Source organism: Pholcus phalangioides, unplaced genomic scaffold (genome assembly GCF_987345545.1).
Source record: "Pholcus phalangioides strain wild (caught in Gottingen) unplaced genomic scaffold, Ppha-v1.0 ptg000032l_1, whole genome shotgun sequence".
NCBI lineage: Eukaryota > Metazoa > Arthropoda > Arachnida > Araneae > Pholcidae > Pholcus > Pholcus phalangioides.
The window spans coordinates 698,699-723,041 of NW_028301622.1; the positions used below are offsets into that span (position 1 = coordinate 698,699).

General features: G+C 40.6%; 3 protein-coding genes across 4 annotated transcripts in view; 1 reads left to right on the forward strand and 2 right to left on the reverse strand.

Annotated features, from left to right (window-relative positions):
• LOC149066113 (tropomyosin) overlaps nucleotides 1-23,497 on the reverse strand; it is a 63,742-nt gene extending 40,245 nt beyond the window's left edge. The window contains exon 1 of one of the 2 annotated variants that reach the window (XM_089253190.1): nucleotides 22,966-23,497. In XM_089253190.1, the coding sequence (XP_089109316.1) occupies nucleotides 22,966-23,079 (114 nt within the window). In that variant the 5' untranslated portion in view covers nucleotides 23,080-23,497. The remainder of the gene's footprint in view (nucleotides 1-22,965) is intronic. The other variant, XM_089253191.1, reaches the window with a different exon arrangement.
• LOC149066114 (uncharacterized) lies at nucleotides 1,788-12,636 on the reverse strand. The gene is made up of 2 exons (XM_089253236.1): nucleotides 12,352-12,636; nucleotides 1,788-5,540 (listed from the first exon to the last, which is right to left on the reverse strand). Exons 1-2 carry the CDS (start codon nucleotides 12,577-12,579, stop codon nucleotides 1,788-1,790), a joined length of 3,981 nt encoding a protein of 1,326 aa, XP_089109362.1. The 5' UTR covers nucleotides 12,580-12,636.
• Nucleotides 13,112-15,298, forward strand: LOC149066115 (uncharacterized). Its single transcript, XM_089253187.1, has 2 exons — nucleotides 13,112-13,204; nucleotides 13,816-15,298. Exon 2 carries the CDS (start codon nucleotides 13,820-13,822, stop codon nucleotides 15,221-15,223), a length of 1,404 nt encoding a protein of 467 aa, XP_089109313.1. The 5' UTR covers nucleotides 13,112-13,204; nucleotides 13,816-13,819; the 3' UTR covers nucleotides 15,224-15,298.
• Nucleotides 23,498-24,343: the final 846 nt, after the last annotated feature.

Consider the following 24,343-nt stretch of genomic DNA (forward strand, 5'->3'; position numbering starts at 1 on the left):
TGATGGCAGCCTTTTTTACAAAAGGATCGTGGCCACCAAGATCACCAGACAATTAAAAAAATTCCCCTGAGATTTCTTGTGAGGACAACTGACAAATGCACAAGAATAATCTCCATTTCATTGATTAACTAAAACAAACCATTCAATGTGGCCAAAATCCTGGCAAAAAGAATGCACGCTTGCATTAACGCAAATGCTCACAATTTGAATACTTACATTAACATTTTGAAACAAACTTTAGCTTTGTACCCACAAATGTTGTCTTATTTGAACTATATAGCTGTTTTTTTGACTTATTCCTTAAAGAATTTTAAAAATAAAATACATTAGAACGTGTTGCGTGACTTTTGGATCACCCTGTAGATGTTGACTGAGGCAAGAAACTTACAGGTGACAAACGTTTAAGGGGTTGGTGCGCGATCTTGACTTCCCATGCTTTCCTATGGAAAAAAAAATCTCCTTCTTTAAGTAGCATTTAAAAACTTTCTATTCACTTCAGGCACCCATTTTTTCTCAATCAAATACTATGGATATGTTTCTATACAATTTAACACGAACATTTCGGATTTTAAAGGTTGGTCATTTTTTCCTCAAATTTTAACTTCAACAACATGTAACTTTTTCAAAAATCATCGAAATTTGCCCAAACTTTGTGCCACCTTATCTAACAATATTACCATATACAGGGTGTCCCATCAAGACAGCCCGAACTCTGCACAGCCAGATTCCTCGATTGGAATGCATAAAAAATGCCCGAAGAACTGTACCTGTACGGCCCATAGTTTTCTAGAAAAAAGCGAAAGAAAAGTATGACGGCATATCCGGTGCTACATCAAACGACGGCTTGATGCGCATGCATTCCTCGATATGCACGGTGGGCATTTGGAACATCTTCCTACGCAAACATGTGCAAATACCTCTAAGTAGGGTGATTTTAGCGGTTTTGGTGCACAATAGGACTGCGCATTTGCTGCGCATCAAACAATAGGGCTCCCCACTTGCTGCGCATCAAACAATAGGGCTCCCCACTTGCTGCGCATCAAACAAATGGGTGCTTCGCACTTGTTGAGGCTCGCTAGATGGCGCTTCCTATGACGTCATTCCTAAATTATCGTTCTTGCCTATGATGTCATTCCCAAATTATCGTTTTTCAGGGGGGTCATTCCTAAATTAAACTTTATTTCCCAAGTGATGATTTTTTTCAGGGAACATTCCTAAATTAAACTTTTGAATTCATTTTCTGACTTAGAAAAAATTTGCTCCTAAATTAAACTTTATTTCCTGACTTGTTTTTTTTTTTTTGGAGGGATGCTCCTAAATTTTTTTTTTCCATCCCAAGTGATGAGATTATTTCAAAGAGGGGTCATTCCTAAATTAATCTTTTCTTCCACAAATTATTGTTTTTTTACTGACTTAGTTATTTTTCTAATGATTTTTTTTTTTCATTCCTAAATTAAACTTTTTTTTTCACATATCAAGCTGTAAAATAAAATTCCCTCAAAAAGAAATGTTATTGACTTTTCATCATACTCAAGCTGAAAAAAAAAAATCACACGTAACTCAATTAATGACAGAAGCATTGATGATAAAGAAAATTAAATTTTAATGATACACAAAATAAATGAGAAAAAATATATATACAAGAATAAATGGAAAAAATATATATACAAAATAAATGGAAAAAAATATATACAAAATAAATGGAAAAAAATATATACAAAATAAATGGAAAAATATGTTAAAATAAATGGGAAAAAATATGTACATCAGTGTCCATGTAGCACTGTTCATCGAATGGCATAGTGGCCATACGCATATGTTTTAATGCCATCACCGAGAATATAGCGTTTATCGTCGCGAGGGCACAGCGACGTTTTGCGGAGGGCGACCGTTTGAAGTTTGTGGTTACTGGAGGAGATTTTTAGCATAGTATTTTTGATCGAGGAGTTGTTACGGAGGCAAGCCAGATAATCTTGATGTTTTAGTTGTTTTTTAACAACCGCACGAACGACCCCTTTGGCGGTCTTTTTCTCCGCGACTGCTGTGACCATGCTGTACATTTTTGATCTTAATCCGACGAATTCCACAACGGGTTCGCCGCCGTTCTCGTCCTTCATGACGCCCACCACTTTTTTATTCTGCAGGCTAAACAGAGGATGATCACCGGGGTAATTTGACGTGTCGAATCTGTGGAGCTCCTCCCTCATGTCTTTGTAAATGTCACCGGTTTTTATCTCGTAGAGGAATGAATCTGTATCTGTGAACAAAACTTCCACACTGGGTCCGTATTTTTTCTTCATAAAATTATAATGGAAGTCCGCCATCAAGTGTTTGGACAGGTCCAAAATCGTGACACCGGTATATATGGGCCTGTCCAGATGGATTTTCGTCTTCAACATCTTGATGACGGCTAACTCACCGGTGATTATCCTGAAGCATTCGAATGCCGGGGATGATATTAGCTTCCTCAAGCTCTTCTGATTGTTGGCGAGACGGATGTCGACGTGCTTCCTCAAATTTTCTAGCGATTTCCCGTACACAGCGTTGTTGAGGAGCTTATAGAAGTCCTTTTCGAATTCGCACCGGGCTTGCTTCCTCTTTTCCGTATTGAACGCTATGTACGGGCGTATCCAGGGATCCTGTGTGAATTCGACTGCACGCCGAACACCCGTCAGCTTCATTCCCAGCGACGTGTATAACTTCAGGCACCGGTAATGGATCACATAGGAAGTTTTGTTCATCAGATTTGGTGAGAGCTTTTTGGATGGTTTATCACCGGGTCTTCTGATGAATGGAGAGAGCATGTCACCAGTAATTTCAATGTTTTCTGCCGCCAAGGGGAAACAATTGTGCTCGTCGTGCAACTTCACCGGGTATTCCATGTCCACTTCTAAAATATACCCCTTGACGGCGTTGTCATCGATGTTGAGAAAATCGATGCTCTCAAGTTCACTGGGGGACAACCATCTGAAGTCTCTCACCGGGAGGGGCTCCATCATACACTTTCCATATAAATTATTCACATCATAGTACATGATATATGATGTAGGTTCACTGGGGTTATAACCGGGTATTAACGGGTTGTTGGCTCGCGCATACCGCTTGGAGATCACTGAGACCCCACCTCGGATACCTTTCTCCATGAAGAGATGCATGTCCGGATCGTTGATCAATTCGAGCTTGACACCGGTCATTCGCAGACATGCGTTCCAGGCCAATCCCGGGGATGTGAACGTATGCACCGGGTCGATCTTGTAGTTTTCTTCGCAGAGTTTTCTAAAACTCTCGAACACATCCCCGAGAAGCAGCACGTCAGTCTTCACGTAGAGGTTGTGGTAATCACCGAGGTTGGAACACCGGAATTCTCTCCAAACGGTATGCGCATATGTATACTCGTCACTGGTTATATGTTGATCCCCCAGAGAGGTGTAAAAGGCCTCTCGTGGGGGCAGCACCGGATCTTCGAACTTCTCAAACGAGTCAACGTACTCGTACGGATAACATCCTTTACGTTGAAGAAGATGACTCGTAGCTCCAAAACATTTCTTCATGTTGTTGAAGTCACCGGGGTTCATCGCTTGCACGAGCGAATCCAACGACGCCGCCAAGAACTGGTTGGAATCCAGGAATCGCAGGCGACCGAGAGAAAAGGAGATAAATTTCTCCATATTCCTCCCGATCACCTGGATCCTGCGATCGGGGTACCGGGAAAGTCCTTGCATCAGGAAATGAGCGTCGTAGTTTTGTAAATTGTGAAATATAACCGGGATGTGACGTCTTAACCTGAGCTGGAGATTGCACTTCTGATGCAGCGCCGCTCTAAAACCACCGGTGATGTGACAGTGGTCACGAACCCTGTCGTCACCGAGTGGGCGGTCGCACACCATACAAGTGGTCGCATTCCCGAATCTCTCTTCATCTTCAGCTGTCATCTGCAGAGGCACCGGGTTGTCGAGCTTGCCCATAACCACTCGTTCTTCTTCGACGAGACACCGGAAGAAGACGTCCACGCAATCTTCACCCCTGTACACTGTGGGCTCTTTCACGTATACACCATCGGGCCCCACGACCGTATACGCGAATCCACAGGGGCGGTGAAGGCTCTTCTGGGTTGTGCTAGAGAGAGACGGGTTCGGCTTACAGCTGTCCACCTTCTCCAAGATCGCCTCAAAGTCCGCATATATGACGTATGGAACGTGCAGCTGGTAATGGTTGTTCTTGAAGAACATCACGTTGTCGTCTACACCGGGATACGTCACTCGTTGCAGACCGTGTGTCTGGCAAAGTGGTTCGTGCGCATTCAGCTGCTCGAGGGAGGAGAAGCGTTGCAAGCAATAATTGCAAAAGTGGGATGCACCTTCATACTTGGTCGTGTAGGAAAGCAAACGAGACATGTTTTGGATGAGGCAGTAGTGCGACGTTGTCTCGTTGCTGATGAACAAGAGGTTGATTGGTGTACCAGACACCACCTCACTAATCCTGAGAGGAAAGACTTCTCCCCCCTCCAACCCAAAGACGTTAATGCGCACTGAATTCGCAGCTTCGAACCGTGGGATTTGTTTAAGTGTCACCGGGTATACTAATTCACTGGTATTCAATTCATTCTCATACTGAATATAGTTGAACACCCTTTCGGGGTTTTGCTTCACCGGGTGTAGGGCAGCCAACACACACCAGAGAAAGCATTTCTCATCATCGTTCTTTACATTTACCACTGCTCTTCTGCTGGCTACCCCCTTTGGCAGCGGAATATAAGTGGCGGCCGCTAGTGGTTGGTATTGCGCCGTGTTTAGCTCAAGCAAGAGCACGCGCTCGAGCACCCAACCACTTCCGCTGCCTTCAAAATCCTCTGTCGCCTGCTTTACCTTTACGAAGGCTATTTGTAGGTGCTCTTCTATCTGGTCGGCGGTTAAAGTGGTGAGCATTTTACTTCGAAGATACCCGTTGCAGAACTCGTCCTCGCCGTCACTTCCTTTCCTGGAAAAAACAGCAGTCGCGACGATGTTCCATTTAAGGGACCTGTGGGTGGTCATGTCCTCCCTCAACAGCCGCGTCAACTCCTCTCTCACGCTGTCGAGGAAGGTGGTCATATCCATTTCGGTGTCTGGGGTGGGGATCAATTCGTGCGTCGACAACATGTCGAGTGCGCGCCTGACTTGCCCTCCTCCTCCTCCTAGCTGTGCTCCTCCTTGGGGTGCTCCAAGCTGCTGCTGTGCCCCATGGCTCGGTGATGGCCGCTGTGGTGGTGCTCCTCCTTGCGCCCACTGTGGGGACGCATCATGCTGGGGTGGTCCTGCTCGGTGATGGCTCGGTGATGGCCTCTGTGGTGGTGCTCCTTGTGCCCACTGTGGGGGCACACCATGCTGGGGTGGCGCACCATGCCCCATGGCACGCTGGTGGCGCATCAAATCGCTCTTGCGGTGAAACGCTGCATCGCACACCAAACACTTGTGGCGACGCTCGCCATGCGTTAGCCTGTGCTGATTCAGATTCCTACGCAAGGAAAACTCCTTGCCGCACGTCTCGCATAGGTGTCGCTCCTGAAAAACAAATAAAAAGGGAATGTAGGACACGTAAGTCTAACACAAGCAATGGATGAGAGGTATAGAAACCCACGTCTTCCCGCTAGTTTCGGTGGCGTATCCGCCCTCAAGCGCGTGCTCAAGTCATCAAAGAAAAAAGAAATCAGAGATTGGTTGGCTGGCGAGAGAGCGTACACGTTACACAGATCCATTAAAAAAGTGTTTCCCCGCAACAAAACAATAGTGGCCGGTCTAAACAGTCAATTTCAAATCGACTTGGTGGACATGCGTAATCTAGCAATTCACAACGATGGTTACAACTATCTTTTAACGTGCATCGACGTCTTTTCCAAGTACGGTTTCGTCGTGCCTCTCAAAAGGAAAACCGGTGACAGCGTGGCCAAAGCTTTAGAAAGCATCTTTCAACAACGTCAACCAGTGGCGCTACAGAGCGATAAGGGGCGCGAATTTATAGCGTCACCAGTCCAGCGCTACCTCAAGCGTCAAGGTGTAAAGTTTTTCACTACGGAGAACGAACAGATAAAGGCCAGCGTGGTGGAAAGATGGAACAGGTCTCTCAGAAACTGGATGTACAAGTACTTCACTGCCAAGAACACGTATCGCTACATCGACATGATCGAAGACCTCGTGTGGAGTTACAATCACAGGTATCACAGGTCTATAAAAATGAGGCCCGTGGACGTGAACCCCGGAAACGAGCCGGAGGTGTGGAACAATCTCTATGGGGATACACCCAAGAAACAAGATTGCAAGTTTAAAGTGGGTGATCACGTGCGCATCACAAGATCAAAACACACCTTCGAGAGGGGGTACGATTCTAATTTCACCGAAGAGATATTCGTGGTGACCGAGTGCGTGAAAAGGGAAATTCCCGTTTACAAGCTCGAGGACCTGATGGGGGAAGAAATCAAGGGCACATTCTACGCTGAAGAGATGGTAGGTGTAAAGATGGGAGAAAAATTTCCGATTGAAAAAGTTTTAAAGAAGAGGAGAAGAAAAGGAATTATTCAATACCTCGTGAAATTTCGGGGGTATCCGAAAAAATTCAACGCGTGGGTGGTCCTATAAAAACCCGGAAACAGTGCGCGCATCTGTCATTTCAGAGATGGCTTCTTTCTATCTCACTCTACCCAGCGATGCTTCCAGAGACTTTTTTCCCGACAACACGCTCTCGAGTTTCGTGGTTAAACTTCCAAACACCCTGGAATTCGAATCCGAGATGGAAGTCGCACTGTCGGAGATAATTTATCCCCATTCATTCCACAACATCACTCAAGAGACAAACACTTTCGAATTCGATGTCGGAAACAAGATAATGAAGACCGGTCGCATAGCCCCGGGTTTCTACGAGACGACCCCCGAACTGATCAAAGCCATATCCACTCAAAATTTTCAAGACAAGATTGGTGTGACGTACAATAAAATCACGAAAAAAGTTAAGGTGAACCTCAAGAAAGACACCAAGCTCAGTCTCAGACACGGTATAGCCGAAAACCTGGGTTTCGAACCCGGCCTGATAGAGGGTCCGACCATAGTCGAGGGTCCTTTCACAGCCGATCCTAAATTAGACTTTCATCTCTTGTACGTGTACTGCAACCTGGTCGAACCTCAGGTCGTGGGTAACACCTACGCCCCGCTACTGAGAATCGTGAAAACTAGCGGTCAGGACGGGGATATCGTCAGCGTGTCTTTCGAACGCGCCCATTACGTGCCGCTGGCCAGAAAGAGTTTCGACATCGTTCACATGTATTTAAGGACGCACATGGGCAAGTTTTTCACATTTCAACGTGGAAAGGTGATAGTGAAACTACACTTTAGACTGCGACATGCATTATAAACCGTACCGGAGCTGTGCCCACAGCATCAACGATTATTATCTCGCTCAGGCTGGAAACGGACTCGGATATTATCAGGGTAGCGCTCTGCAAAGAGGTTATGGCCTCGGATCTATATTCAGCTCTCTCTTCAGATCGGCCGTGCCCCTGTTGAAACGCGGTGCCAAGGCAGTCGGTTCTCAACTGTTGCGCTCTGGTGTGGATTTCGCCAACGACATCGTTCAAGGAAAAGACGCAAAGATCGCAGCTCGCGATCGTGCCAAGGAAGCCGGAAGGTCTCTCACGGATAAGGGGGCCAATAAAATCAAATCCATGCTCGGAGGAAAGAATAAAAGGAAGAGACTCGTCAAGAAAACCGTCAGTAAGAAGAGAGCTAGAAAGCTGTCGACATCCGATATATTCAGCGATGGCTTTAATCCACGAAAATTCTCATGAATGTTTGAAAAGCGAAGCCGATCTGTTCACGGTGCCACCCACGGAAACCTCTATAGAATCAGCCGAATGGGTCCAGTACCATCCCATATCTCAAGTGCGTGATTCGGGGGCCCCCATCGAATTTCACGTGGCCGGTAGTGCCGAAGAATACATAGACCTTTCTGCCACTCAGCTGTATGTCAGAGTAAAGGTGACAAAACCAGAAACCGCCGAAGCCGTATCGACGGCGAATAATTTCTTGCATACCCTTTTCTCTCAGATTGACGTCACGTTGAATGGAAGAACGCTCACAAACTCATCACACACTTATCCGTATCGAGCTTACCTGGAAACACTGCTTAACTACGGATCGGATGCAAAGAGAGGACCCCTGACAGCCGAGGGCTACTACAAGGACACTGCAGGTCACATGTCTGACCTCACCAAGAACGAAGGGGCCAAGAAGAGAGCTAAACTCGCGGAAAATTCTTTTGAAATGATGGGCGTGCCTCACGTCGACATATTCTATCAACCGAAGCTGATGCTCTCTCTCGTGGACTTGAAGATGAGACTGGTTCGATCGAAACCCGAGTTCTTTCTGATCACTGCTGCTCAGGGTTGCGACGTGGTTATCGAGCAAGCGAGTATTTTTGTGCGTAAAGTAAGAATGAATCCTGCTGTGGCTGTAGCGCATGCCATGGCGCTCGAGAAAACAACAGCCAAATATTGCATTAACCGCGTGATATGCAAGGTCTATTCGATATCCATGGGAAGCATGAGTTTCGTGCAAGATAACGTATTTCTGGGTGTCATGCCTAAGCGATTGGTTATGGGCATGGTGGACACGGAAGCATTCAACGGAACGTTCGGTTTGAACCCCTTCGACTTCAAGCACAACAACGTCAACTTTGTTTCTGTTTCTATCGATGGAAGACCCGTCCCCCACACGTCGCTACAACCAGACTTTAGGAACAGACACGTCATCAGAGCCTACAACACACTCTTCGTGGGCACCGGAAGGCCCGGAGAAGATAAAGGATGTGACGTGAGCAGAGAAGAATATGAAGCCGGCGGTTACAGCCTCTTCGCCTTCAACCTGATACCCGACATGAGTGACTGCGGACACGTGCACCTACAAAAGCAGGGTAATCTGCGAGTGGAACTCAAGTTTTCCTCAGCCTTGACCAAGACCGTGTCGGTTATCATATTTGCCGAATTCGAATCGTTGGTGGAAATAACAAAGTCCAGAAGCGTCTTGTGTGACTTTGCGGGATGAACACTAAACAGATAGAGCACGCCCTCTCGACACACCCCCACACTCGAAAGGCTTTCCTAGGTGTTTTTGCGAGTGACAATTTACCCGAAAATGTGATCGCTTATCCCGCTGCACTGGTTGTGAACACGGACAGAGAGAATGAACCCGGAACGCACTGGTTGGCTATTTACATCGAAAACGAAGCGAGAGCTGATTTCTTCGACTCTTACGGGAACCCGCCCACCTATTTCAAGAAGGGACACATAAACAGATTTCTACGACGCTACTCGCGCGTCGACTATAATGACGTCATGTTACAATCAGATAAGACAACCGTGTGCGGTCACTATGTGATTTTTTTTATCTATTCTCGATGTATCGGCAAAAGTATGAATAATATTGTATCGCGTTTTAATATGCAAAACGATATGCGCGTAGCAAGCTTTGTAAAGAAAAATTTTTCTGTTAAATAAAAGAGAAAAAAAATTCATTCATTTGTCATTTACTATGGAACCTTTCAAGCTGACACATCCGAGCACCGTGCTCATTGCCGGACCCACCGGTTCGGGAAAAACATATTTTCTCAGAGAACTATTAAAACACAGAAACGAAATGTTTCGAGAGCCTCGTCCGAAACGAGTTATATGGTTTTACGGCGAATATCAGACTTTGTTCGAAGATATGGAAGACTACGTTGAGTTTCGAGAGGGGAGCAATTTCGAAAGCGTGGAAGAAGACAGCTTGGTGATTTTAGATGACCTCATGAACGAGCTATCGGGCGAGAAAAAATTAGCAAACCTTTTCACAAAGTACAGTCACCACAGAAAATTGACCGTGATTTTCATAGTGCAGAACGTGTTTCACCAGGGGCGGGAAATGAGAAACGTTTCTCTGAACGCGCAATATATGTTTCTATTCAAAAATAGAAGAGATGTCAGTCAGGTGACCCACCTGGGACGTCAGCTGTTTCCCAATAAAATCAAATTTTTCAACGAGGTGTTCGAGGATAGCACGAAAAAACCGTATTCGTATTTAATGGTTGATTTACGACCCGAGACGGAGGAGGAAATGCGCCTGCGCACTAACGTGTTACCTGGGCAGACGCAATATATCTATAAACCCAGGAAATGAAACTTTCCATTTTCGAACATGACGGCTGTGATAGAGGTCGAGGGTTTCCAGCTGTCGGATAGAACATTCATAATCAAGGAGTTGGCGTGGTGTTTCATGCATTCGAGAGAAAATTTTCACTATGTATATAAACCGCCCAAAAAGTTTTCGGAATTATCTCCTAGAGATAGACACCAATGTCTCTACGTCACCAACAACATACACGAAATATCGTGGTCGGCGGGTGATGTACCTTTTGAAATGCTGGAGCAACATTTGCAGCGATTATCAAAAGTCGTATTGTATACGAAAGGCCACGACAAGTGTCGGATGCTACTGCAGCAGTACGGGTTAAAAGTTTATAATCTAGATGCGATTCTCTGCCCCAACATTGTGGACTTGCCAGAAGTGAGCGCGAACTGTTTTCTCCACGAAAACATGATAAAGCACTGCGCGCTGAAGAAGGCTATAGCATATAGCATATGGTTGGAATAAAAACATCGTTATTTTAAAGTATGGCATTGGAGAAGCAACAAGTGCTTCGTCTACTCTCTGCCTGTCCGAGGAATAAACGTAAGGATTTGTTGAAGAAATTACCGAAATCAGCATTAAAGACAGTCTGCGAGTGCTCACTCAATATTTTGAAGGGTGTCATACCGTTATCCTCAAAACAGAAAAATAAACTGAAAAGGCACAGAAATACACTTCGCAAACTCGCCTGCAAAAAGACGCCGCTATACGAGAAAAAGCGCGTGCTGATTCAGAAAGGAGGTTTTTTGTTCCAGTTAATCCCAGCCGCCATACAAACCCTCGCCACTTTGTTCACGAGATAATGGAGCACGCACAGAAATTCGCTCTGGTTCCAGAACAATTGTTATCGCGTCATGTGACCACAAAAGAGCAGCTTTCTGAGTTGGACAACGAGATGTTGAAAATACTGCGAAGCAAGGAGCCCGAAGCTATAAAAATTAAACTCTATCAGAATCTGCTGAACAAGAGAATCAACGTCGCCGAGAACAATCCACCGCGGTTACCAGAACCGAAAATTCAAGAAGTAGAAAAAGAGAAGAAAAAGAAAGTTGACGAATTACCAATAGCTCTGATTTCTGTCCCGAAATCGCAAAGAGGGCACTCAGAAAAAATTATCACGCATATAAATAAGCATCCGAACATATTAAAAATTAATTCTAACGGCTCGATCGTTTATAAGAGCAGACTCATCAAAGGAAGCGACATTCGCGATTTGATATCAAGTGTGGTCGGTCGGAGAAAATCACCCGTGGTGGGTCAAGAAATTTTCCTGAAAGCGCTAGAAGAAACCGGAGCTCCGAGAGATTATATAAAAAACCCATTTTTGAAACATATTTGGTTAGAGCTTTGAAATGCCAACAACAGTGGAAGCCGTGATCTACGATCAAAACAATAGAAAGCAGGGTATCGCATGGAAAACGGATGTACCGTCATTCGATTTACCGAGCTGCTGGTCCTACGAATTGGAGAGTAATGGAGAACTGATAAGACACAAGAGAATGTTCGCCATATTCACGATACTGATTGTTATATTATTTACTCTTATAGCAACAACATATAAAAATCAAATGGACTTTGAAAGATGTAATTCCTCTCTTCCGCTGGGAGGAAATATTTTTCTCACGTATTGTAATAAAACCTACGATATACGCTATTTTAGCGGAAATGCGCCCACTACGAAAGCCGTTAATCTCACCAGTGCGCAAATGTATAAATTGATTCACGAGTCTGCTGATGTACAATTGAATAAAAAAATTTCTATTTGAATTCTTGTGTCGTTTTGAAATTGTTTCGCGACATGAAATTCCCAGATGTTTCGCAGCTCTACCATTAAATAAAGTTTAAATACCTTACATGAAATAAATTTAACTTGAAATAAATTTACGCCTGAGAAATTGTTTCGCGACATGAAATACAACTGAATAATTTTTTTTTCGATGAATGAAAATTTAACTCGCGACATAAATAAATTTGATTTGAAATTAAATTTAACTCGAAATAAAATTTAACTTGTAATGAAATTCCCAGATGTTTCGCAGCTCTACCATTAAATAAATGAGTTTAAATACCTTACATGAAATAAATTCAACTCGAAATAAAATTTACTCCTGAAAATTAATTTGGAATAAAATTTAACGCGCGATAATTTAAAAAAACAACTAACCTCTTTCTTCTTCTTCTCTGACGGAGCATATCCACTTGGTCCAGCTTCTACTGGCGCAGGACGCTTCAGGCATTGCTGGATGAAATTCTCCTCATCCTCAATCATTAATTTTATATCGCGATCACTAACTAAATCCTCGTTGAGACATTCATTGACGAAATTATCGTCATTTTCCAACAATCTAACTAATTCTTCTTTACTTATACCGAAATCGATAAAACTAGCCATTGCGCGAACGTACGAAGCGAAAGCTAAAAAACTTGATGCTGTCTGGACAAAACTCAAAAACGAAGTGAGAGGATCTGCAAAGAAGATGATACTTTTAATGAGATAAAGGGTTAGGAAGCGATAACGAGTCTCGTGTGCTATGCGTCATTACTCGGGCAGACAGTACTCATATAGTTATCAGTGTCGCGTGCAGAATAATCGAAGCAACGCGAGTGATGCATACTCACGTCAATATCATTATCAGTGATTTATGTAACATTGGATAGTGTATCGTTAGATATTGGTACTGTATCAGTGATGCATGCTCACATGAATATATTGTATCAGTGATTCACGTGAATGAGATAGTGATGCTACTCACATCATTATCAGTGATTCATGTAACATTGGATAGTGTATCATTAGATATTGGTACTGTATCAGTGATGCATGCTCACATGAATATATTGTATTAGTGATTCACGTGAATGAGATAGTGATGCTACTGGGTGCACTTTGAGATTCACAGTATATTCCTATACTTATGCTTATCAACTGCAACTGCAGTATATAAACTGCGGGACAGACACAATTCCTTAACTTAGTTCTCTCGCTCGCTTGGATACACTTCTCTCTCCGCAACTTGGTAAGATTTTTTTTTTCTATGGCTTCTTGCGTGTTAGATTTTGAGGGATTCTTGCTTAAAAGTGGGATATATGTTGTTAAGGAAATGGCTTGCTTTGATTTAAGCACAGGGAGAGTATATCACTCTCTCTACAAGCCGCCATTCTCTAGCAAGGAGCTATCCGAAGAAGATTTCCCACAAATGCTCTGGGTTAGCAGAAATCTTCTTAATATTAGATGGGGGGAAGGGCTTTTCGATTATAATTTAATGAAAATTCATCTCACCACTGTTAATAACAGATATAGTTGCATTTATGTGAACTGCAGGCAAAAAAAAAAATTTCTAGAGCAACGATTCAACCTGGAGACAGTGAAAGTCTTAAACTTCCCAAAATCCTTGACTTCTTGCGGGTTTCACCCTCTGCAAAAAGGGCATTGCGCAAGAAGCAAGGTCGTAGCATGCGCTGAATGGTTAGATGCATAAAAATTTAATTTTGTAAAATAATAATAATAATAAAAATTTAAAAAACTTAAAAAAAAAAAAAAACTTCTGTTAAAATATATATTTCGCAATTTTTTTTTTTTTCATCTTGAGAGTTGCGGAGAGAGACTGTATGCGTTGTTTTCATTTAGACAGATGGAAAGCCTCCGCTATGAATACGCTCGGAACGTACTGGATACTTCCGTTGCGATACTACACCAGCTCGAATCTGAAATCGTGTACCGTCCAGCAGAGGAATGCGTCTTCAAGTTTGGCGACAAGACTTATCCGATGCCCAGACAGCATGCTGGGTATGGTGACGCTGGCCTACACTACACCTTTTCCGGAATGACCCTCCAGGCCCAACCGTGGACACCTCTCCTCTTGGATTTGAAAGCCGTGGTCGAGAGCATCTCAGGCCATGACTACAACTTTGTTGTCGTCAACCGATACTCTGATGGAACCAAGAGCATCTCCCCGCATTCCGATGACGAATCACAGCTCGTCAAAGATTACCCCATCGCTTGCCTCTCCCTGGGCGCTGAAAGAAAGCTCGTGTTCTCTCGACGGGGGCACCAATCCGTGGACCGAATCCTGGAACACAACAGCCTGCTGACGATGCTACCTCCAACCAACCAGCTGTGGCGTCACGCGATACCTAAAGACCCAAAAGTAAAAGACGTCCGACTCAGCCTGACGTTCCGGAAAATGGTTTCGAGTAACAAGCGCCCATCACCGAACACTCAACCACCATCGGCTAAGAGATCTCGCAGCAGTGGATTCAATAAGGAAGCGCCGCCTCCCAACATCTTTCACGTGAAGGAGAACTTTTTCGTCAGCGTCGTGATCTTCAGTGGTGAAGTGCGCGTACATATTCGAGAATTTTTCGAACGCGATGGACTCATGCACCCAGCTAAAAATGGAGTGACTCTTTCGCCGTACGTGTGGGAATGTTTGAGAACCGAATTCTCTCGTCGTACTATGCTGCAACGCGTTGATAGAACTTTCCTAGTGTCGGAGAACCTGATCGTGGACTACAGCGGTGATGATGTGCTAATTCAAACTCTACATCGCGGGGACAACAAAATTTTCAAGTGCTCCGAAAACCCCCTCAAAATGACTTTCCAGGCAATCGAGGCACTCTTCTGGAGCGAGGATGATAAACCACTTCATACCGTGATCAGTGAGCTCGTGCAGAAAACGCTCTGCTTGGACTATCTGAAAGTGTGTGTGCGCGAAAACCAAACTAAAGGAACGAGTTCTATGGATATCACCGACATTTTGGCTAAATTGGTGAGTGAAAAACTTTTTGCTAGCATCGAAAAAATTGTTGACTGCCATGGGTGTTCCATGGGATATGCTAATCAGTTGGGTCATGAATGTCTGCAGTTGAATGATAATTTAATGTTTTATAAATATTTTGATCATGCTTTAACCCTGATTGACTTTCGCGAAGTCGCTAAAACTCTGGCGGAAAATTACGATGTAGCGGAAAAATGTTTTAATGCGATTGATTTTGATGTTTTGAAATCTAAGATAGAAGAAATTTATTTGAAATAAATGAAAATCATATAAAATGACTTTGTATTTTATTGCTCCTTTGGTTTATTTTTACTTTTCAGCTTGGACATACAAAAGTTTATTTGTGACTTGAAAAAAATTTTATTTTAAAATTAATGAAACGATTCATCTTTGTTTAGTTTAGAAAATAAAGTTTAATTTAGGAATGAAAAAATCATCAGAAAATAAAGTTTAATGTAGGAAAGATCCCCAAGTTAGAAAAAAAAAAAAAAGTCTGAAATTAAACGATAATTTGGGAAAGATCCTTCTCTTTGGTGATATCTTCGAAGTGACGTTATGGGAAAATCTTGGGATAGAAAAAAATTAAGTTAGAAAATGCATCCCTCCAAAAAATAACAAAGTCAGAAAATAAAGTTTAATTTAGGAATGACCCCTCTTTGAAATAATCTCATCACTTGGGAAGTCAGAAAATAAACGATAATTTGGGAAAGAGTTGAAAGAACGGTAATGAACTTTAAATTTCCCAGGGTGTTGAGAAAAAAAAAAAAAACCAAGTCAGAAAATAAAGTTTAATTTAGGAGCAAATTTTTTCTAAGTCAGAAAATGAATTCAAAAGTTTAATTTAGGAATGAAAAAAAAAATCATTAGAAAAATAACTAAGTCAGTAAAAAAACAATAATTTGTGGAAGAAAAGATTAATTTAGGAATGACCCCTCTTTGAAATAATCTCATCACTTGGGATGGAAAAAAAAAATTTAGGAGCATCCCTCCAAAAAAAAAAAAACAAGTCAGGAAATAAAGTTTAATTTAGGAGCAAATTTTTTCTAAGTCAGAAAATGAATTCAAAAGTTTAATTTAGGAATGTTCCCTGAAAAAAATCATCACTTGGGAAATAAAGTTTAATTTAGGAATGACCCCCCTGAAAAACGATAATTTGGGAATGACATCATAGGCAAGAACGATAATTTAGGAATGACGTCATAGGAAGCGCCATCTAGCGAGCCTCAACAAGTGCGAAGCACCCATTTGTTTGATGCGCAGCAAGTGGGGAGCCCTATTGTTTGATGCGCAGCAAGTGGGGAGCCCTATTGTTTGATGCGCAGCAAATGCGCAGTCCTATTGTGCACCAAAACCGCTAAAATCACCCTACTCCTCTACGTGTTCATGTTTCCAATAAAGTTTTTTTCCCCCTACACCGGATATGACGTCATACCCTTATTTCGAATTTCTCTCAAGAACTATGGGTTGTAGAGGTACAGTTCTTTGGACATTTTTTATGTATTACAAGCGAGGAATCTGGCTGCGCAGAGTTTGGGCTGTCTTGGATGGGACGCCCTGTATATAATGTCCGCCAGCAGTTTATATTAAAATATTTCTAGTATGTATAGGTAGAACAAAAACTTGAACACAGACGCAAAAAATTTCATAGCAGTATTTAAAAATTTAAAAATGTGTTTTTTTTTAAATTTGCGTGCATCAACCCCTTTAAGTGGATGCAGTAATTTTCATTTTAACCTAATATATCCGTAGCATATAATTAAAAAAAACATTATTAATTAGAATTCAAATTTCAAGTCTGCTTACGGACCCACCTATCCTATCTTCACGTACCGGCTCTGGTCCGCGAACCATAGGTCGAGAAACGCTGAGATAGAGCATAGTTTTGAGACTTTTTGATTAAGATAAATGATACAAGACTTTGGTTTTTTTCTCACTTTCTGCACGTGGTCGCAAAACTATAAGTACCTATCATGATTATAAGATCAGTCACAGTACTTCCAGCAGCACTTTCACATATTCTTCCTTAATACTAATATTATAGTAAAAAGAAACACGAACTTCTGTATTGCCGAAACGTAACGGATATCTGAAAATATCAGATTTTTCCAAACTCAAGGATACATTCCCCCCATTCTCTTAAGAGGAAGTAACGCTCATTCTCTTGGAAATTTCAATAGTGAGCAAGGAATGGAAGTGAAGCATCATGTCTGTGCCCAAGCTAAAAATAAAACTCCTCCCCGAACATACTACTACTACTATTACTTTTTCTTCCGCAGAGCCCAAGAAGTAACTGCTGTGCTGTTGGAGCGAGTGAGAGTGTCTGTTATCTCTGGTGCTTCTCTTCTTATACCTTATAAGCATGAAACCTACTTTTGTGAAACCCTCTTCTCTTTCTTTACTTTCGTCTCAACAAGGGGGGGGGGGTTTCCGAATGCACAACGGGTGCTATCGTAAATCCTTCAAGGTCCTTCATATACTTCGGAGTTTTTTTTATAGCACTGGATCGGCTCGGGATTTCTTGAGCGATTCAGATGGAGACCTGGCTGCCATCTACTGGAAATTCGAATGATTCTCATCCCGAAACTGATGAATTTGACATAGGGACATTATAATTTTCTTGCAATACTGTGTAACATGAGAATTCTAATTTTTTTTCTTTTTTTTTTTTGTAATTTTAACAGTATCGCCATATTTCCAATTTGATGCTATGATACTACTCATAATACAATTATCGTTATGAAACGATACTACTCATTATACAATTATCGTTATGCAACGATACTACTCATTATACTGTGTTTGAGCTAGCGCAGGCCCTATATATATATATAGACCGATTTTTCTAACAGCTGCTTGCGATAGTCGGCTCCGCGAAATAACTTTTGATAATTTTGTTTCTTTGGAAAAAAGAAAATTAATAGATAAAAAAACTTTTGGATATTGAGTCTCGTAAGAAATTGACTGATTAAGTTTCGTAACGAATAGACTTATTGATCCAAATAACAGCTGATAAAGCTTAGTATCGAATCAACCGATTGAACTTTCTATTGGATGGAATGATTGAGCTTTGTAACAATTTGATATACTTGCTGAGTTTTCTATCGAATCGAATAATTTAGCTTGGTATAAAATCGACCAATCGATCTTAGTATCAACTGATTGAGCTTTGTGACATTTGATGGGCAGGTAGAATTTTCTATTGAATCGACTAATTGAACTTAGTATTGAATCGACTAATTGTGAACTTAGTATTGAAGCGCATAATTGTGAACTTAGTATTGAACCGCATAATAGTGAACTTAGTATTGAACCGCATAATTGTGAACTTAGTATTGAACCGCATAATTGTGAACATAGTATTGAACCGACTAATTGAATTTACTATTGAATCAACTAATTCTGTTTAGTATCGAATCGAATAATTGAGCCTTCTAAATATTTGGTTGATAGGTTGAGTTTTTTAGTTAAATTTGACATCCATATTTTTTATGGACATCTTCCTTCAGTCACTTCGTTGGGCAATTTGCCTGTTGTAGCCTTTGTTTTTGTATTTGTATTTCCTGTCAAATAGTATTCTCAGTCACCTCGTTGGGCATTTTGCCTGTAGTGGCGTTATATTTGTATTTAAAATCGAATAATTGAGCTTAGTATAAAATTGAATAATTGAGTTTAGAGTGCTTAGAGTTTAGTTAGAATCGACTGATTATGCCTTTGATAAATAGGTTAAGCGTTATATCGAATCGACTGATTGAGCATTGTAACAATTTGATACACTGGTTGAGCTGCTTACTGAATCGAATAATTGAGCTCAATATTGATTCAACTTGTTGAGCTTTGAAGCAACTTGATAGGCAGGTTGAGTTTCGTCATGGTTTGACAAGTTACGGTGCGATGTGTTAGGAAGGTTTGCTTCGAGATAACGAGTAACTTTCAGAAATATAAGTACCGAAACACCTAGGAACTCAAGATACTTGAGGCCCCTCAAAATTTTTTTAAGAAGGTGGCTTCCCAATAATTCATAAATATACAAACCACGAGGGCCCTTTCTCGCCCCCAATCCTTTTTTTTTTTGGTTGCGGCACCTCAGCAACGAATTCAACTAATTTTATTAGAGGTACTATAATTTTCATCTATTTCCAGTTCTAAAATAAACTAATCTATTACAGTAGAATCTCGTTACAACGAACTCTTCAGGGTACCACTAAAAAGTTTCGTTGAAACGAAAATTTCTTGTATAATGTAATTTATTTCAATATTTTTAAAATTTGATAATATGAAATTTTCTTCGCACACATTTCGAATAATAATAAATGTAATTTCTTTCCTCACTGAATCAGTGAAATTTTCTGTTAATTAAAGTTAGCAAAGTTATTTAAAAAAATAAAAATCAACGGAAGAACATTTGCAGCATCTACAAACGATTCCGCTTATAACGTTCCCACTTATAACGTTTTCCCACTCGGTACGACCTATTTTCGTGGTCTCAACTCTAAGTAATTTTCATTAAGATTTTTCATTTAAAGCGTTTTCCCGCTTACAACATTTTTTGTGACGGGTTTTTTTTTGAACACGTTATAAGCGGGATCCACTGTATATTTCTCATTTACAGTACTTATGTTTTTTATAGGATTATTTAATTTAAGAGGCTTTTATAGAATGGATATGGGCAAACAAAATATTATCAGGAACCAGTAGCGTCGGGGCATTGGAGCATCCTTAGTGTACTGTGCAGTATTAAGCGTGAAGACACCCAGAATTGATTTTCAGAACTAAAATCTCTTACATGAAGTTCAGAGCTCAGCCCACAAGCCTAAAAAACTTCCGATGCCTTTGTGAGGCGCTTCTATTTGGAACGTAATACATTTTAACCCATTGAAATTAAGCATTGACCAATTTTAACGACATGCACAGCTGAGTAGTAGTACTGTAGTAGTTGTAGTATATAAATATTATGGACATAAAATATAATATAATAAGTTTTTTGTGGGTTCCAATCAAAACTGTTCATGTAAGGAATGTGTCCGTCTTGAAAGATTAAACTGTAATTCTAGTAAGTTAACACTATAAGTCCGTACTGAGGTGGATTCTCCCGGTTGGGAGAAAAAAAATGCTTCATAAGTCTTTGTATGTAAAATACCAGTACTAAATTCTTCCTAAATTTAATGATGTCTATTAGAAATAATGACATTATAGTCATTTAATGCGATAGTATTTACTTTATATGTAAGCTTTTGAAATTAAACTAATTTCAACTTTGTGAACACTTTTTTAAATGTATTTACTTAATTTTAAGTACTTTTTTTAAGCAAATTTATTTGTTTAATTTGAAATACTTTTATAAGCAAATTATGATACCAAACCAAACGCAAAATAGTTCTTGATAAGAATCTATTACTTATAGTATCGAGTCGACTGTTTGAGCCTTGTAACTATCTGATGGATTGGTTGAGCTTTCTATCGTATCGAATCATTTAGCTTGGTAACCTAATCGACTGATTGAGTCATGTAAAAATTTTATAGATAGGTTAAGCTTAAGATCGAATCGACTAATTTAGCCTCGTAACAGTTGGACAGATAGGCTGAGTTCAGTGTCAAATCGACTAATTGAGTAGAGCTTCGTAACAGTTTGTTAGATAGGTTGAGCTTAGTATCAAATCAACTAATTGAGTTTTGTAAAAATTTGATAGATAGGGTAAGCTCAGTATCTAATAAAAATGTGACCGTTTGAGCCTCGTAAAAATTTGATAGATAGGCCGAGCTTAGTACCGAATCAACCAATTGAGCCTCGTAACAGTTTGATAGATAGGTTGAGCTCCGTATTGAATCGACTAATTGAGCCGCATAACAGTTGGGTAGATAGGTTGATCTTAGTATCGAATCACCTAATGGTGCCTCGTAAAAATTTGATAGATAGGTTAAGCTCAGTATCGAATGAAAATTAGACTAATTGAGTCTCATATTAGTTGGATAGATAGGTCGAGCTTGGCATCGAATCGACTAATTGTGTGAGCCTCATACAAGTTGGATAGATAGGTTGAGCTTAGTATCGGATTGACTAATTGTGAGCCTCATAAGAGTTGGATAGATAGGTCGAGCTTAGCATCGGATCGACTAATTGTGTGAGCCTCATAACAGTTGGATAGATAGGTTGAGCTTAGTATTGAATCGACTAATTGTGTGAGCCTCATATCAGTTGGATAGATAGGTCGAGCTTAGCATCGGATCGACTAATTGAACCTCATAACAGTTGGATAGATAGGTTGAGCTTAGCATCGGATCGACTAATTGTGAGCCTTATAACAGTTGGATAGATAGGTTGAGCTTAGTATCGAATCGACTAATTGTGTGAGCCTCATATCAGTTGGATAGATGGGTCGAGCTTAGCATCGGATCGACTAATTGTGAACCTCATAACAGTTGGATAGATAGGTTGAGCTTAGCATCGGATCGACTAATTGTGAGCCTTATAACAGTTGGATAGATAGGTTGAGCTTAGTATCGAATCGACTAATTGTGTGAGCCTCAAAACAGTTGGATAGATAAGTTGAGCTTAGTATCGAATCGACTAATTGTGAGCCTCATATCAGTTGGATAGATAGGTTGATCTTAGTATCGAATCAACTAATTGAGCCTCATAAAAATTTGATAGATAGGTTGAGCTTAGTATCGAATCGATAAATTGTGAGCCTTGTAACCATTTGATAGATATGGTGAACTTTCTTTCGATTCGACTAATTGAGAAAATTTTTATCGAATCAACTAATTGAGCCAATTCCTATCGAATCGACTTATTGAAAATTAAAAGGAGAATTTTCAATTTAATTTCAAATACTTTTTAAGAAAATTTCACTATCAAACTAAAGCCCGAAATATAGCTTTTGATAATAATGATCTAAAAGTCGGTTTAGCCGATTTTTTTTTCAAGACAGCAAATTTAGATTTTTTTTCCAGGCTTATTTTCTCAACCATCGAAAGAGTACTATTATATATTCAAGGAGATGCGGCACTAATGTAATGTTACCAATTTAGATTTTGTATTGAATTCAGTAAAAGTGGGGAGTAGACGTATTTTAGAGCCATTGGGCTGAAAGAAAGGGATAGAGTATCTTGAAAATATATTGCGTTATATAAGAGGATTGATATGGGAAAAATATTTCAAAAAATAATGTTGGCAATATTTTTGTAAAAGCATATATTTTCCTAAATAATATTTTTAAGATACTTGTACTCTATATCTCTTTCATAACAATATTTATACAAATACCATTCCTCCATTAATAACATTTTCAAGTTACTTTATCCTAGTTTTTAAAATATTTTCAAGACACGGTACTAGTACTCCACCCGTCTCTCAACAATATTTTTTTGAGATACTCTAGCCTAAAAATGTATTTTTGAGATACTTTAGCCTAAAAATGTATTTTTTCAGATACTTAAGCGTAAAATATTTTTTGAAGTACTCTTTATCCCGTTCTCAACAATATTTCTGAGATACTTTATCCTTTTTATTAGGAATATTTTTTGACATAGTTCATTCGCTTCTTCATATTTTCAGGATACAATACCTTTCAATATTTAAGCATATGTAGCCTATATCACTTTCTGATTAATATTTTCAAGATATTCAAGCCTTCTAAACAATACTTGTAACAGTATTTTTGGTACACAGTAACTCTTTCTGAACAATATTTTTTATGATAATCCTCATAACATTTTCTTCTTATCCTCTTGGCAATATTTTCACGATATCTATGAACAAAAGTACTAAAACATTTCCTGAGATTTTTAACAATAGTTTAAAGGCACTTTGCTTAACAATAATTTTAAAACACGAGTTTTTATACACACAATATTTTTATACATTACTACCCAATAACTTTTTAGATCCTTTCTCAACGTGTACCTCTCCCCCTTAAACATGTACTAATGACAAATTTATTTCCATAGTTTCTTATTGGATCACATAACACCATAAAAAAATGTATTTTTCAAGGACTTACCTTGTCTGCCCTGAGGTTGGCATCCCTGGCTTGATTTTCTGCGGTTTCTGCCCTGTCGACGGCGTTATCCTTCTCCAACTTCATACCCTGCATCTTCTTCTTGATGGCCTCCATTTTGGCTGTTGATGAGGTTTGTTGATGTCTTCAACAAGAAAAGTGTTGGATGGAAAAGTTTCTCCTTAGTATTTTCAACTAAGAAGAAAAAAATATATAAAGGAGGAAGAGAAAAATCCGCTTTTGGGGCCCCGGGTCCGCTCGAAAATCAGTCCCACAACCGGCACAGGCAGCAGCGAACGACTAACTGTGCTATCACTTGCTCTTACTCGATGGTGGGATGCTCGAGAGCACGCGAAAAAAAAAACAACAAAAAGAGAAACAAAATTAAAAAAAGAGATAGGTGGGGCGAAGAGTGGTGCAGATTTAGAAATTTCAGTCCGGTGGCATCCCAGGGTTTTCTTGGTGGGGATAGGATTTCCATGGCTGTTTCTGGAAGGAACACGAGGCCCAACCCATTTCGACACTCTCCGCCAATCAGGGTATGCTTGTCGGGTTTCCTGGATGCGAAAGTGAAAACTGGGGCGATTTCTCGAACATGGCCGCCGCGTTTCTTAATAAAGAACCTTTTTTTTTCTTGTTATTTTTTTTTTTGCGGTTCGGTTCTTTGTCCGTATGTTAGATCGTGACCTTCGCTTCGGATAATGGGAAGTAGATATAACGGGTGATATCGTTGAACCTTGAGAGAAACCTCAATCCGTTTCCGCAACACATAACGAATTCGGTACATCTTCGAATTCCGAAAGTTCCAATATAAGTCGTTCTTCAAAAAACATTTCATTTCATACCTTACATCACCCAGGATATATCGACTATTGTCAATTTCAGCCATTGCCCGGATGAGGGGTTGGGCAGAGTCCGGTGCATTATTATGCATGTATAACATGCGCGACAATAAAACATATTAAAAAAAAAAGGGGTAGATAGAGAGAATTTCTTTTTTTTTTCTGAAATGGCAAAAAATTCACAATAGCAATTTACAAAAAATTTACAAACAGCTGTCGGATATATTCTGTTCGTGAACAGAATCTTCATTCAACGCGGCTGTGCGGCTTCCTGCCATGTCTCGACATTTCCGACTGGCCCAGGCGCCGGCCAAAGGGATTGTATTGTGGGCTTCCAGTTGAGCCCCCAGTTCTCGGTTGAGCCTTCGCCGCCATATTTCGGAGTTGTATCGACTGGACCCAAGTGCCGGCCAACGGGACTTTGTGCTGCGGGCTCTCAATTGAGCGCTCTGTTGAGCTTGAGCTTTTAAGCCATGTCTTCACGTTGTCGACTGGCCCAGGTGCCGACCAAAGGGACTTGGTGTTGCCTTGATACTTAT